Source organism: Dinoponera quadriceps, unplaced genomic scaffold (assembly GCF_001313825.1).
Source record: "Dinoponera quadriceps isolate SergipeBrazil2010 unplaced genomic scaffold, ASM131382v1 scaffold696, whole genome shotgun sequence".
In the NCBI taxonomy this organism is placed as follows: Eukaryota; Metazoa; Arthropoda; class Insecta; order Hymenoptera; family Formicidae; genus Dinoponera; species Dinoponera quadriceps.
In genome coordinates this window covers 243,973-260,109 of record NW_014554799.1, presented here as the reverse complement: position 1 = coordinate 260,109, position 16,137 = coordinate 243,973, and the positions used below count along the sequence as shown (strand labels likewise).

The 16,137-nt window shown below is 42.9% G+C and overlaps 1 protein-coding gene across 2 annotated transcripts; it reads right to left on the bottom strand.

The window, feature by feature from the left end:
• Positions 1 to 1,924: 1,924 nt before the first annotated feature.
• Positions 1,925 to 12,344, bottom strand: LOC106742033 (N-acetylgalactosamine kinase). 2 transcript variants are annotated; one of them, XM_014614617.1, is made up of 10 exons: positions 12,248 to 12,344; positions 9,159 to 9,331; positions 8,597 to 8,764; positions 7,425 to 7,632; positions 6,206 to 6,314; positions 5,687 to 5,844; positions 5,026 to 5,166; positions 4,541 to 4,655; positions 3,093 to 3,297; positions 1,925 to 2,477 (listed from the first exon to the last, which is right to left on the bottom strand). In XM_014614617.1, the coding sequence occupies exons 2-10, from the start codon at positions 9,320 to 9,322 to the stop codon at positions 2,276 to 2,278; spliced, it is 1,470 nt and encodes a 489-aa protein (XP_014470103.1). In that variant the 5' UTR covers positions 9,323 to 9,331; positions 12,248 to 12,344; the 3' UTR covers positions 1,925 to 2,275. The 2 variants fall into 2 exon arrangements, with proteins under 2 accessions (XP_014470103.1, XP_014470104.1); XM_014614618.1 differs by lacking the exon at positions 12,248 to 12,344 and adding an exon at positions 11,881 to 12,127.
• Between the last annotated feature and the right edge of the window lie 3,793 nt (positions 12,345 to 16,137).

Genomic DNA, 16,137 nt, shown 5'->3' with positions numbered 1-16,137 from the left:
AGCGTAACGAGCACGGAGGTGGAATTAGCGAGAAATATATAGCATCATCGCGAATAGATATCGCTAGGTCGTGTGAGTTAATTATAATTAATGTCTGAGATACCGAACGAAGGCGTCATGACGAAACCTCAACGACACGTTTCGCATTTCAACGAAGATGAGAACAGACTCGACTTTAATATTTGCCGTTTATTCAGTGTCTTAATTTCAAGCTTGGCCGCGCAATTACCGTCGTCGACATTGTTGCTTCTCATTTATTATATCTTCTTTGTCGAAACTTTTCTGCTATAAAACGGGACTGTCAGGTAAAATAATAACAAAATTGTAACTGCGTATTCGTGACCGCGCTCGAGGCGTTATTGTTAGCAATATTCGCGTCCAGGACTTTGATTTCAATTCCAACGAGCGTTTCTCATATCCCGGCTGATTGTCTTATCAGAGCATAACGTTCATGTGATTGGAGTCGAAAGTGAGATCTTTCAAGGAGCGGCACCGGTGATTACTTGCCATGAAATTTATCCGCAGAGACAGACGGCGGAAAATCAATATCCGCGTCGGACTTTAGGACGGCAGGTGCAGCGTTCTGTGTTCGACGAATAAAAATCTCCCTGCACGTTTTTCAGACGGGGTGACGGCACGTGTTCAACTAATATGCGCGCGCGCTTGACAACAGTATATTTTTACGACCGTTGCGTATTAGTAACGCCGTGTTAAAATTTACGTTGGAAGAGATCCACACTATTCCTTTTTCGCGTTGGTCCCGTGTTATAGTTGAACGCGCGAAACACGCGATGAAATAACGGATAAGTTACGATCACGCGTTTTCCTTGAACACGTTGCACTTTACACTTCAGCACGTAACGTGCGATGGCGGTAATTTAACATGGGCGTTAAACCGAGCGAAATTTTGCTCCAGTAAATTTGTCTCGCTTCACCGATCGAACGTTGTTCGCCGTCGCGCTAACCTAAACTTTTGTCGTAGCTCATTAGAGCTTACATTATAGTTTGTTTCACGGGGAAAAGGGAGGAGAGGAAGATATAGACGCAATGGAAAGAGTAAATTTAGGATTGATTGGCACATTTCTCGTATTACGTTGTCGTCCGACGACTCGATCCGGGAACTAGTTATCGACGGATACATCATAACTTGTTTATATGTGTTCATTATAACTTGCTTATACTTGTGTATGTAATTAGATTCCTTCTATCTGGAGATTCCCAGAAAACCTGGAATTCTCGAGAAATTTTATTGGAAATCAGAAAATTTGAAATGGACATTTGTGTGCAGGCTATAATAAATTATACATTCACTTACAAGATACATTTAGAAATACTTTCATTTTATCTGGAATTTTTAACAGATTGCCAGGAAAATCAGGGAATTCTCGGGGAATTTCTTTTCGGGTTTAAATAGACACGTTGGTAATAATTTTTCCCAAAAAGCATTTTTATTAATAATAATTCGTACTTCTATCGGATATTACATACTTGTATTATTTGAATTATTAAAAATCGTATAATACTATACCTAAATACGTATTGTAACTATCAATCGCGCTTCATTATACACTGAATATCCGAGAAAAATGAGTATATTATTCATGTATTCTGGCATGGTTGCGTAGCCGGGGATTAGCCTCAGTCTTTGTTTTGAGAATGCGGTGCGCGTTTACAAGGCACTCTAGTCGACAAGTTCGTTTTAATGGGGACGTGGAATAAATTGGATTTATATGCGCAGTTAATTAACCCTTTGCACTCGAGGGCTCCGGAGCGGAGCCATTTAAAATTTGTTTTCAAACTTGAGGGCTTCGCTATGGAGACAATGCAAATAGCAAGAGCGGAATATCCTATACACAATAGTTTTTACGATTTGTCTTTGTCCTTATGTTATGAACTGAAAGTTATTTGCATTGTCTCCATAGCGGAGCCCTCGAGTTTGAAGATAAATTTTAAATGGCCCCGCTCCGCAGCCCTCGAGTGCAAAGGGTTAAACGGCAAGAAGCGTTCTCTAGAGTAAACGTCCCCCATTCAATAGTAGAATTCAGTAATAGCGATGGTATCCCGGCTTGACCACCTGATGTTAAAGAGGCGCCGGACAGTACCGGTGACATCTTTTCTTCAATTAAAGCTCACGACGGGAAGCAAAAAGCAGAGCAAAATACCGGAACCGGACGGGAGGAAAGAAGGGGAGAAATAATGGAATGTCAATAAAGGGACGCCATGACGACGAGTCGGCCAGTGGATAGATAGAGAGACAGAATCCCCGTTATATTTATTATGGCGCAGGCTTTACGACTCCGAGCGATGTTGGCGCACTGTAAATAACAGCACCCTGGTTCGGTGCCGTCGGAAATACCATATCCTTGAACTCCTCGTGGTCCTTTGTTGCACCGTTCTGACAGAGATCCGCTCTGAGAGCGTCCACGAATCGTTGAACCTCGTTCTTGCTGATGATAGCCACGATGCAACCGCCCCAACTGCAATAGAAAACGTTGAAATTTGGTCCCGATGAAGCGAAGAGGAACACTTAGCTCTATTCCGCTCTATTTCGATCTATTATTACGCGACGGCAAATAATATCAATCGAATTATCACAATACCAAATACGCGGAAAAAAGAATTAGTTTTCATAGCTAAAAACTAACTCGTACAACTAAACGTTAACTTTCACAGATAAAAATTAGCTGTTCGTATGATACAATTGAAATTTTGTTAATTTGGCAAATTTTTTTGTCCCTTAGTTTCCCACAGCTAAAATCTAGGTCTGGTAACTAAATTTCAGTTGTGTTATATGAATAGGTGAGCTCCTTTTTTTCTCTGCAAATAATAAAATCAAATAACAAATTTAAATGTCGTTAAATATTATTATTGCATCATCCAATAAGATAATCCGAATGCATATAAAATTAAAAGATCCCAGTCTCTGCGATAGCAGAATGGATATCAACGCGATGTTATTTAATCAAGCGATCTTAATTCCCCGAAAATCCCTTGCCGTTTCGACGAGTCGTAGATCCGTTTAAATTTAATTCACGCTTCCCTAGCCACGCGCATTATTATCCGGATCCGGCTTGTCATAATGATATATTTACCCGGCTCCCGTGAGTCTCGCGCCGAATGCACCGCAATATACAGCTCTCTCCACGAGCGCATCCACGCTGGGATGGCTGCACTCGTACAGTTTATGGAGACTGTCATGGCTCTTCGACATCAGGCTACCCAGTTGCTGGAACTTCTCGTGTTCCATTATGCCGCCTTCCTCGTTTACGCGACGGAACGCGAGCACTCTGCCGGCTTCTGCATGCGTATAAGCAACGATGCGATTAATTGCGACAAATTTTGTCGCCGGCTGCGAGAACGAACGGCGCGATTTTCAATGTGACACGTAACGCGCAACGTCCCAGATATCGAACAGTGAGTGCGGCGGCGGGGAGGAGGCCCTAATAAATGCCCTACTAATTGATATTCGCATCTCATGAATATACTGAGAAACCTATTCAGTTGACTCAAACAAAATTCTTATTTGGATATGGGCAAACAAATGTTTTGGTTGTGAGAACCAACATTTGTCCTCTGAACCAGACTTTATTAATTCGATATCGTCAAGTTTTAATCGCGATGGAATTCGACAACTGTCCAATAGATGATAGCGTAAAGTCATCAAGATACACGTCGTGTATTGAACCAAGTGCACGCGCGATCATATATATTTGATGTATATTAAGACGTCTTTAAACAATAAGACGTAAAAACGTCTTTTGGAAAATGGGACGTCCTAGGACGTCGTAAAGACGTCCCAAATAAAATTAGGACGTCCTAAAGGCGTTCCAAGCCAAATTAGGACATCCTAATGACGTCCTTCACAAAATAAAACATCTTGACGATGACAAGGCGACAATTCTGACGCACGGTTTTAACAAAGTTTCTACGACGATCGATTTCGCACGAGTTAGCCTTCGAGCCGGTTTTTAGCGAGTTTGGAGGTCGCAATCGATACACGTGTCTGTCGTGGAAATTTATAGCTTCGTGCGCGCTCCCGTAGAACAGGAGAGGAGCACGTATATGATTGATCACGCCGGTTCACATTTTCACGCGCGCAAAACCGGGGCTTCGACATCGCGGAAACATCGACGCTGGTGGCGCAGAGGCTCGATCGGCGTGAAAAGTCCCGTTTCTTTCGCGCTATTGCCGCTAATATCGGCAACAAGGTGGGAAAATGGCTAAACGTCTTCGTAATTACTGTAGCGTAATGAGGTGAAAGGTAGTTTGTCTCCAACTTTTTTAATAGCGAGCTTTAAAAAGTTTCCTCTCGGCGAGCCGAAGATCACGCCGGGAACGTGTTAAAATCTTGCTCGAGCGCGGCGGAAAAAGAAAGAGGAAGAGATAACAGAACAGGAGAAATAAAAAAAGAAAGATAAAAAATGAAAGATACATCGGTCGAAGAAAATGCAGGTGGAGGAGAGGTGAGCTCTTTCTTGATTTATCGGATATAAAGCCGTGTTTCGCGATTTAGCGGCGCATGAAAATTGATGTTTTTTACCTTGAAAAACGTGCAGCGCTCGTTGCCGCAGCTTGAACGTTTGCGTGGTATTAAAGGAACCGACGAGAGACGTCTCCTTTAGCCGTTCGTAGCTCGTATCGAGGCTCTCGCAGATCTACAGGCAAGAAAAAGAGAGAGACAAAAGGAGAGAGAGAGGGATACGGGGGTGCTCGGTGTTCCGATAATAGTCCTTTGATTCGCCGTTGACGAGAATTTCAGCGGGGCGTATTCGCGCGTAGCCGCGAGCCGATTAACGCGATTGAGTAAATTAACGATAAATGAAGCGTAGCTTTGAGTCATTTTTTTTCCTTGCGGCGCAATTTACGATTGCTCTCTTTCTCGAAGAGGGTTCGTCTGCTCTCCCTTGATCTCTCCATGAGATCTCCGATAACGATCTCCGGGCAGATCCATTCACCTCGTCGCGAGATACGTACAAAAAGAGAACGACCCCGCTGTCTTGTTACGGATAGTACAACAATGTATACCTCATCAAGTGTATACGGCTCTTCGTGCAGTTCTGTCATTACTACGGTAATCATCTCGTCCAAGTTAAAGGCGAGTCTCTCTTGGACGTCGATTAATCTTTGAACACGCTCCCAATCCTTGTTCCTTTTCTTGGCTATCATCTGCACAGAAGAGAAACGTCATGCACAGCTGGGAAAATACTTAGCGAAGCGACGTTGCGAAACCGAAAACTACCCTTCACGGCTCTTTCCGTCTTCGTCGTCATCGGTATTTTTCAACGAGGCTGAGTGTTTTCGGAAAGGACGGAACGGGACGGGATAGTGAAGGGGATGGAATTAGAGGAGCCGTAAGAGGCAAGGTAGGAAGTGCACTGGGCAAACAGCAGACACATCGATCAATGTCCATCGGCGAGCGACGAGCGTGGAGCGCAATCGAAAAACGAGTCTCGCTAGTCCCTTGCTTTAATCTTCGTTCGCTTTTATATTCACGAATCTTCAAAGAGTTCAACGTGGATTTTCGAAGCGTAGGCGGGGAAAGGGAGAAAGAGAAAAGTCTCAATCAAACCGGAACGTTGTAATCCACGTTTCATTCTAAGTCTATGCGAGCGAATAATCGCGCAGTCGTGGCGGAAATTCCTTTTCAGAACGGGAAAAGAGCGTATAATAATTGAAAGTATAATACCTGTGCGGCTAATCGGCATTCCGCGACCCTCAGATTAAAATCGCCGGTCGAGGCTTTGTTGTGATAAGCCTGGCTGTGCGCTATCACAAACACCGCATTCTCCGGTAACGTCACGTCGGTGGCGCGTAAAGGGTTAAATTCTATCAGCTTGGCCGTGCCTTTATGAACAAATAAAAAAATACGATGGCAAATTGAGTCCTCCCACGCGACCCGAGATATCATCGTATCTTGTACTTTATTCTGTGCACGAACGTTCGCAGCGTACTACTCCCAGTAGTTGAATATGATTTTCTTTCTTAGTTCTGTATAATATCTTTTTAAATCTTTATAATATCTTTTTAAAGTTTACAACTACTACTCTCTTATTAATTATCATGCTTGCCGGTTGTTCTAAATGAATAATTTTCAGACTGACAATTAAATAAATGAAACATGATACTTTTCCGAAATTTAAAGGGACACAATCTTCAGAGTAATTTAATTTAATTTAATGAGGCACACAATGAAAAGCGCGATTACCTGATTTTCCAAGGAAAGCGATAGCCTGGTCCATTCCGCCGCCTTGAGTGCCGATATGTCTCTCTGCACGAGCACTGATAGTCGCCAAATCATGCTTCGACAATTGACACTGTAACCCACAATACGCCACGAAACAATAATGGCAATCCTAGTAACAAATATCAATAACTTGAAATACACGTCGAATGTTAATAATCACAACATGAAACAATGGCTCATGTTCTGAACTCTCTTTTGTTGATAAAAGTATCTCCAAAAGTGGCTTAGAAACCACACTTAAGTCATTTTTATTGATAAAGAGAGTTCGGAATACGGGCCAATGTAAAAAGGAAATCGTGAGACATGAGGAAGTCATAACAAAAACTGTCGAATCAATCAACACGTCGATTATCGGACTGGCAGGAAATTGGAAGGGACAAGATAATGACACAAAAGAGCAATACAAAACGTTTCGAGGAAGTATCTCGAAGATGGCTACACCATGTCCGATATCAATATCCGTTTGAGCAAACACGAAACCGTCAAAGGAAACAGGATCTACGTTCGGAGATGTTGGTGGAAGAAATGAAGAAACGCTATACTTGAGTGGTGATCGGTAGTTTGATCCACTTAACAAACACAATACTTCGTAGGGTCGGCTATTTGCGACGAACACGTTCGTCTATCGTTTCCACATCGTTTGCAGAAATTCAAATCGAAGACGCACGTGAGGAGACTTTCTGTAACTTTCGGAGTGCCTTGCTTAAACTTGCCTAACTTTGTTCAAAGAAGAGAACTTCTGAGGTCAATTAAACTGTATGAAAGTAATTCACGAAGTTGAATTTTAATGTGGAACTTTAACGTGGAACTTTAAACGAGCAACTCTATTCGCTTACTAATTGTTATCTCAAACGACACGTGCTTACGGTGTCATTTTTGTAATACGATGAGCGGTATACGTAGAGTCGTCGACGCCTCCCAATCGCGTTTTAGGCATCTTCCACGTTGAACGTGTTGAATTTGGATATTCGCTTGTCATGGCTGTTGATCGAAGAGCGCAAAATGACTCTCTTATCGATTACTCGAAGTTATAATACACGAGTATCTAGAGACGACGCGTTCGACGAGACGAAAACGCCCGAATCTGGAGGCGCCGGCGACGCCTGGCATCGACGCGTAATTCTGTGTTCTCGGTGGTATCTTAAATTTTACTCGAGGCAAGTAATTGAACCACCCTCACCTGACTAGCGTGCACAACTGAAAGGAGCGCGGCCGAAACGAGCGCGCTGGAGCTGGAGAGGCCGGAATTAGCAGGAATGTTGCCCCATACTGCGGCCAGGACTCCCGTAGGAACGGACTCCGTCGGGATTTCCTCGAGAGCTCCTTTTACACCGCACAGAAAATATTTGTACCACGCCGGTCCGCTCCCGCTATCGCTAATGCGGGGTCTGAAACGTGCGACTGCGCTTCACTTACGTCCTCATAGGATTTCCCTCGTCGGGATTAGCAGGTTTCGCGCGATTTATTTAAAAACCTCTTCCGTCGTTACGTGATATCGTTGTACAGTTAATATGCGCGCAAGTAAAATCTATATAGTGCGAAAATCAGGAAAATCGATTACAGGACGTTCGCTAAGCTCCCGGTTGAGTTATATGCTATCTGACGTGGCGCGACACTGAATAATGAATGAGATTAAGAAAGTTCGTATTATCTTCCCGGGTATTATACCAGGAGTAAAGAAAGCACGGAGGTTAATTTAATCCAAGGTGGGAGGGAAAAGGGGGAAGAAGGGGGAATGAGAGAGTTAGAGGTTGCACGTGAGGTGTCATCTGTTTTTCTTGCGTTACGCGTATGACGAGCTCGCCGGTCCTTTGGTCATCCATAATTCCTCGTCGGGCTTTTACACCGCGAGATAACAATTTCACTACTTTATTTAGTTTTGTTCGCTCGCGAAATGAGAAATTACGGAAGGGACCTCATCTTGAGCGTGTCGCCGGTGCAGGTACGTGCCGCGAAGATAAATTGAAGATAATTCCATTTTCAGCATCGTAATCCAAAATGGCCGAGGGCCGAGGGATCAACAGGCTTAAATTGTTAAGGGGCTATAAGTGCTTATAAGTGCTCGAGACCGCAAGTGCAGGCATAACGATACGTTATGGAGCAGATATTGCGATATTTTATGCCATAAACGCGATAAAGGCGGAGTTATACAGTACAGATATGGTGTACAAAGCGCGTAGAGCTGCGCTCTTTTGGGGAAGCGCGGCGGAAAAGTTTTCGCGGAGATGTCGCACAGCTTGCACGGGGCTATTAAAATATTTGTTGATAAATTCCTGGACTTGTCTAAACTATTACAGCTAACTCCGCGCCGATCTTTAACAAACTTAAACCCTTATCGAGTTACGCACTCACCCTACGTCCTCGAAACTGCATCGAAAGTCCTTGTACTTGGGGTCCACGTTGGTGAGTTGAATCTCGTTATCTTTCGACAACGCCGCTGCGACAAGTATATCTTGCTCAATGGCCATCGGACAAACGGCATAGCCGCAATAATCAATATGCTCGCCAATCAAATTTACTCTGTAACACGCACACAAAGCGGAATTTGTGATCCGTAAACGTGCTTGTTGTTATAAAAATCATTTGCGTCATCCGTGCAAATTAGGAAATATTTGTGGAATCTACGGAGGAAATATCGTAATAAGAATTACCCTATAAAATTGTGTAATGCTGGATCATAATAATCCAACATTACAAACTTCTATAATAATTTTTACCACAATATTTTCACCGTGTAAACGATAACGTTATGCGTTTAGAAAAAATCTATTTGTAATTTTATTTAATTGGCATTTATTATAATTTATTTTAATTGGCTGTTTAATGGATACTTTTCGGTGATATGACATTTATATTCATCGTAGCGGTGAGAAGTTTTTAACATTCAAATTTATTGTATCGAGAAATAGCTCACCGTCCTGGCACTCGGACGAAAAAGGCAGGCTCCACGTTGTATTTAGAGACGAAATGAATCGCCAACCTCTCTAATCGCGGTGAAATGTCCGCGCTGGGTGTCAGGACGGGCACAAAGTGGTCCTCTGCTCCGACCGTATGGTCTCCGTTCGTTCGACAAGACATTCTTCTGAGCTAATCGCGCAAGAGCAAAAAAATAACCTGAATCTCCCGCGAGAATCTCACCCGTGTTAATTTGCGATTGTGTGTGTGTTTTTTTTTAACATTTCGCCGTCACATTCACCCTACCATTAGCTTAATGAAATTACAACGTTGCACGATGTGGTTACATGATTTGTTGCATGGCTGAATGCTTTCGCTCAGATTGGCGGCACAACTTGCTTGGTAATTACGGTACTGTTTGAAATACAGCCACGGTAAATACGTTGGGCGGCAGCGTGGATAAGAGTAACTATGTGATCTCAATTTAAGCTTCTTATTCTCGGTGTAGTTGAACGCTTACGTAATAAGAAATACGTGGATGGTCTTTCATAGCGCGATTAACCCCTTCTACAATATTATGTTCTAAATATAACTTTATATCTTCGACGAAATGATGGTATATCACCGATGGTATATCACGTGTCCCTAAGACTGCAAAAATCTAAGTAACAATTAAGATTGATACGCAAGACGTTGTGAAATCATAACATAAAAACCAAAGTTGACATGAAACATTTAAAAACCGATCCGAACACTTCATTTTTACCAAAAGGGAGTAGGATAATTACGGTGAAACAATTGAGAGACATATTACCGCTCTCTTTGCGTCGAACTGTAATAGTTTATTACCGCATCGATTTGCAAGGTAGGTCCTATTAAAGATTGCGGTGAGACCGAGCACATACATAATAGATGCGGCTTCGATTAAATTTCATTATCATGTAAAGCCGCTATATTTCTCGAGACTGAACGCGGACCTTTTATTCGGATGCCTATTGAAGTCGCGAGCCAAAAGCAAGCTCATCTCTTAATTCTCTGAATAATATTTGATGGAAATGACGCTTGATATATACACAGTGGAGTATACACGTGCCGTGTAATAACCTGCTTTATCGTCAAATTGTTATTGACGTGTTAATGCAGCCTGAATAAGATTCACAGAGCTGTTAACGTATAACGACGTAATTATATTCGCGGCGATTGCGTCGGTAATCGAACGATCGACAACACGATATATACGCGCTATTGTTTCGGACAATCGCAACATTTTTACTTCTAACGAGACGGATTTTCTTAAAGGTGCGCGACGGAAGTGTTTGTAACCGCGTAGAATCGCACTGAAATTCCAGTGTTATAGCACAAATAGATCTTGCTTACAGTTCGGACGATCGAGCGAACGCGAATATATATTTGATCTTCTTTATCGAATGATAAGATACAATATAATGTAGTTGCGATCCGCTTGTGTGATAAATTGCGGAAGTTTTGTCGCGGAAATGTTAACGCTATCGGTATGATCGAGTGTCTCGATACTTTATAAATTGTGATTCTCGAGATATCTGAAGTTTACTTACGGCAGATGTCTCTTTGTTTTTAAGGCACGAGAAAAAATAATACATATATAAAGAATGTATATACAAAATAGAAAAATAATATAAAAAGCAAAAAAAGGAAACAAAAATTATAATAAGTATAACAATTAGTATAATAAATATAATAATGCGCTAATTTAAAAGCCTGAATTGAGGTAATCAATAAGAGCACTTAGACATCTATAAATATTAAACATAAAGCGTTAAAAAGAACGTGCCGATTTTTCGGATTTCGTCGAATTAATACTTTGGATTTTCCATTATAGAGAGCGCCACGCGAAAAGATCAAGTCGACTCAGACGATTTCTTGTACCTTGTCTTCCAATCAATATCTATTTCTATAGGATCATTTATCGCGGACTTAACCGTCCGCTTTATTAATAAAAGGGAACTACGTCGGAACTCGTAAAAGTCTGGCTCTGATATTACGTATGATATGCGGCAACGTTGAATACATCAGCGATTTGTATTCATGTCCTCTCCGGAGGCATACGCAAAGAGTCGTAGCTTATAATATGCGGAGATACCGTGCATTCCGCGCGTTTTATCTCCGCGAAGTCTCGCGGCAATTTCGACTTATTTTTCCTTAACGAGAATATAAAGAGCGTCGATAACGCGTGGTCTTTATCGACGTCCGTGAATCCGCCGGTTGACGCGTAATTAAACGCTAATTCGGCAGGTATCTCAGTCAGATACGAGATCTTGGAATATACGCGCGTACGCTTGTGTTTGTAACGCATCAATATTCGTTTGAGTGTATCGACACCACAGTATCTACGTTGCGAAACTATTACGTAGCCGACTAGAAACGTATGCTGTGGATTGCGTAATCGCAGATCTGCCGTATGTTTATTTTTTTACACGTAAATGAAAGCCAAAGAAGTCATGACCGCGTTTGTCCGAAAGGATCGTCCTTTTTCCTTTCTTATTTTTGCGAGAACGCGAACAATGACGACGCCGCGACCGAAATTAATTTTCCGCTCCGAGACGGACAAATAATACCATCTGTAATATCGTCTTTTAAATATGAATAGCGCAGTTTCTCCGTGACCCGAGAAAGAAACTGCTTCTCGAAAATCTTAAATAAAAAATCCTATTAAACGTGAAAGCGCGCGCACATGGTCGCGAGATTAAAGATCAGTTACTTACTGAATTATAAAGCGATCCAATGCGCGTTGTTTATGAACTGAAGCGCGGACGTAACTTCAGGCCGGATATCGTAATCTTCATTTCATATTTAACCGGTGAGTTCTTATCTCACAGGATACATGTACACGCCCGGCCATAGCAATGAACGACAGCACGGCGTCGTCGTCGTGCGTGCGCGGACGCACGTGCATACGCGGCGCGAAGACGCACATGCGCCGGTTAACGTCGCGTCAGCTGTTCGGTTGCGAGTGGGAAAGCAAAACACACAGTGCAGCGGCAACGTGGCGAACGTGGTGATTTTAATAAAACTACTCGGAGCTGTCGCAGTGAGAACTCCGAGGAGCGAGATTAAGATCGGCTTACGTACCTTGTTCTGCGGCCGGTCGCGACGCTCTACTGGAATAATGCGCTACGTTGTTATCTCCGTTGATTAACGTTATCAACACGTGATGCCTTTTTTATGGCGTGCGAAGCAATACGACCACGCCGCGTGGAACACGTCGCGTATCGTTTATCGATCTGTACCGCTCATCTCACAGGGTACCGCGCGCCGTCGGACGCGTCGCTCCTGGATGCGCCTCGCCATGTCGACCTTATACACGGCGGGTTATTTAAATGCGATCGCGATGATACGGAGGGAAACGCTGGAGAAATGTTGGCGGAGAATTAGAGTAATTGCTATTTTACTGCGAAATTTTTATGAGGCTCAGACTGTCGATTGTTGTACGATTATACTTCGACCCGTTAGATCCGCTGGTCCCGTTTGATAATTACGAACATTTAATTATAGTTAGGAGGTTTTAACAGAATTTTCGTCGATGCGAGAGATGATATCGTATATATATATATGAAATTGTGCAATGTGCTACTACCGTTGACCGAGTTAGATATTACGCGTATCGGTGATTTTTCGTCGTTATATCTAAATTCTTTTGCTTTCGTCACGAAATATTTTAATTCCTATCCCGAATAATTTTTAGAAAATCTCCTGCCTTTTTTTTATTGAAATAATCAATATAAGAATGATACGTATGACTTATTCTCTAATACACAAAATTTAAAGGAAAAAAAAAACATTGCATTATATATTTGTTAAAACTCTAAATTTCATAAAATATTTTTACAAAAGCTGTCGAATTGGTACCAATAGTCGGTAGTAGATTAATAGTCGGTAGAAGACTAGTAGTTGGCAACGTTACCATCGGCAAACATAGTATCATTGGTATCATATCCGATGGTTTATCTTTAGTGCATCGATTAAAAGTTATCATTGATAATACTGTGCTGCTGAAGATAAATCTTTTGGCGCGATACTGACAGATAATTAATATTGTTATCAGATAGGAATGATAAAAGCTTCCTGTTCAACCGATAAGGTAGAAGTATCACGATTAATTCCTCTGCCATTGCCTGGTAACGAGGGTTTGTTCAATCTCAAAATATTCTCTAATTCATGGTAATTTACAATCTACATTTTTTATATTCAAATATGCAATATTAGAAATTGTGAACTATACAACTATACGGCTTAGCTTTCGTTTGTCTTTATAACATTCAAAAGAAATATCATAGTATTAAATTATATAAAATTGTAAAGACAAAAAAAATATACTTTGGCAGGTTTCGGATTTTGATGATACAAAAATTCCTAAAAACTGCTCATGAAATTGCGTCGAAAATTACAACAGGAAATGATGCTACATTTATCGAAAAGAAAAGAAACGACCCAGAACATCATTTACATACATCACCTTACATACTTTCTCTTAACAAGAATGTCATCCAGATCGGTTCATGCTCCAGTAATCTCATAAGCTTTTCCGATACGACTGCCACGAGCGAAATACCGGAGCTCTGTGAATTAGTAAACGCGTTTAAATCTCACTCGTGTAGCTTGCTGAATTTCGAGAAGAGGGAAAGGTAGGGAGAGAAAGGATAGCGTATTCCAGATACGAAACGGGTACAAAGCGCTCCTTACATCATTCTCGGGATTAAATTGCGTTATTGGAGAAGATGGTAGGCAGTCAGCACACCATAATGTATGTTGCCCTCGAGGCTGAGTCGAACACGATCAGCCCGAGTGAAATGAACCGTTCAGAGGGTACTTCCCTGAATTTTTATGCGATCCGTCGCGCAGCCAATCCGAATTACCTCGACTTTGTTGGCGATGCTCGCTGCGGACGGATTCAAAATCACGAGAGATGATTGTTAATTCGACGCTCTCGCCGTGTCGACCTCGAAAATGTTTCTGAGCAAACGGATCCCTTTTCGTATTTTTCAGAGGTTAAAGGTTAGAAGTGCACTTACATAAATATAACATTGCGAGTGGTTAAAGATGCAGCGCATGTCTTGATCGCACTTATTTATAGTGTAAACAATTTTTTAACGATTTCTTTGAAAACCGAGAAAACTCGAATTATAAGTATAACGAGTGTGATGTTAGTCGATGTATTGATGAATGAGTCTCAAGATACGTTACGCAAGAAAAAGAATTGTTTTCTATAAAATGAATTTCCCCATAATTTTGTATACTAAAAATAACTGGTATATTAAAAAAATCTCCGTGACTTAGAGAAATCCGTGTCTACTGTAGAATATTAGAATTCGTGGGTCAAATAGCTGCGACACTTAGCTGCTCGTATCCTTCCCATTCGAGAGTATCCCGTCGTTCAGTGAAAGATTGAATAACCGCCGCAGCACACGAAGCTGCAAATGAGATCATATAGTACGATTGGAACGTGCCTGAACGTAAAACGCGGGAGCGATTTCCACGCCGTTGGGTCCGTAGCGCGGATCGCGAGCCGATTTCATTAGCGTCGCATTTGGCGTGCGCCCGTCAAAATTGCTGCAACGGCAGTCAGGCAGGCAACGGGGCTTAAGTGAAACAGCCATCGCCATCGTGCAGGCGGTGGTGAAAAGGGGAGTGGTTGGTGGTGAAATAGGAGCCGTCGGCTGGTGGGAGAAACCGGGCCAGTAATCTCCGCTCACGGCTCCACTTCTACGTAATTTATTACAACTTGCCGAGCATCCCGCAGGGTCGAATCCAACTTCGGACGGCGAGGCGCGCTTCCTCCTCGCCGGAGCGCGAGCCGTAGATTTATCGTAAAATACAAAAGTGAAGCGTCATGCGGAACGGAACGCGCAAGTCGCTCTCCTCATCGCGAATAACAAGACGCCGGGTATGCTCAAGTACTCGATACAAAATCGATCTACTACATTGCGGCGCTTTTTATGACGCTGCGTGAAATAAAGTTTAGAAAATATTACGTCCTGCCGAAATACTTATACGCGGTTCGCACGCGAAGATTCCACTTTCGCTCTCATTTTTGCTCGCTAATTCGCTTTCCCAGCTATTCGAACACGAAAACGAGGCGAAGTCGAAGCGATGACATCGCGAAATTTTACGCGACTCCACTTCTCTTCCCCTCTCCCCCTCTGTGTCGTTACGATGACGCGTCTCATCATATCGTCAGTCTTGAATTACATTCCGAAATCTCGTTCTCCTACACGGTCGTAAAATGATCCTCGCGTCCGTCTCGCGCCGCTGTATAAAGTTCCACCGGGCGACGTAAGAACGTCGAAGCGGTGCCCGCGGAGGGTGCATCCCTGGGTGAACCGTATAGCACGTATTATACGAGGGTGAGGGTGATCAACAATGGCGGCACGACCTCAGGAGGCTCCTCCGTTCTCCGTTCCCTGTTCCCGACGCCATTTTACGTTGATTACGATGCGGTTAGCTCCTTCCAGCCTCCCGCAACCCCTCGAGTCCCTCACTCCATCGCGTCGCCTCCCTTCCTTCCCTCGCGCGCCGACGACTCGCCCTCGCCGTCACCTCCTCTCCCGGTCACAGTTTCTCCTCTTCTCTCCTTCCGAGCCACTTACACACAATCGACTCGGCCAACACAATCCATGCCCGCCGGTCACCGTGCTCAACGTTGCGGTCCGTCTTGCGAGATAAGAACAGCACGGATCAGCGACTGATCTATGAGTCTTCATCGTGTTTACCGAACCGCCGCATCTTGGCTTAGGCTCTCTTGCCCGGCGATATATCGCGTGGGCGTCGAACGTTATCATTTTCGGACTCGCGGAAGGAATACCAGGTAGAAATTTCGGGCTACGAGCTGTGTAATCTTGATCGTTTAGGAAAATTGTGAAGATTTGGAAGACCGAAGATTTTGCGCTGATCGCACGATGAAAATTTCCGCAGAGTGTAGAGGAGATCCTAAAGAGATTTATTTCCGGGATTCAAAATTGATT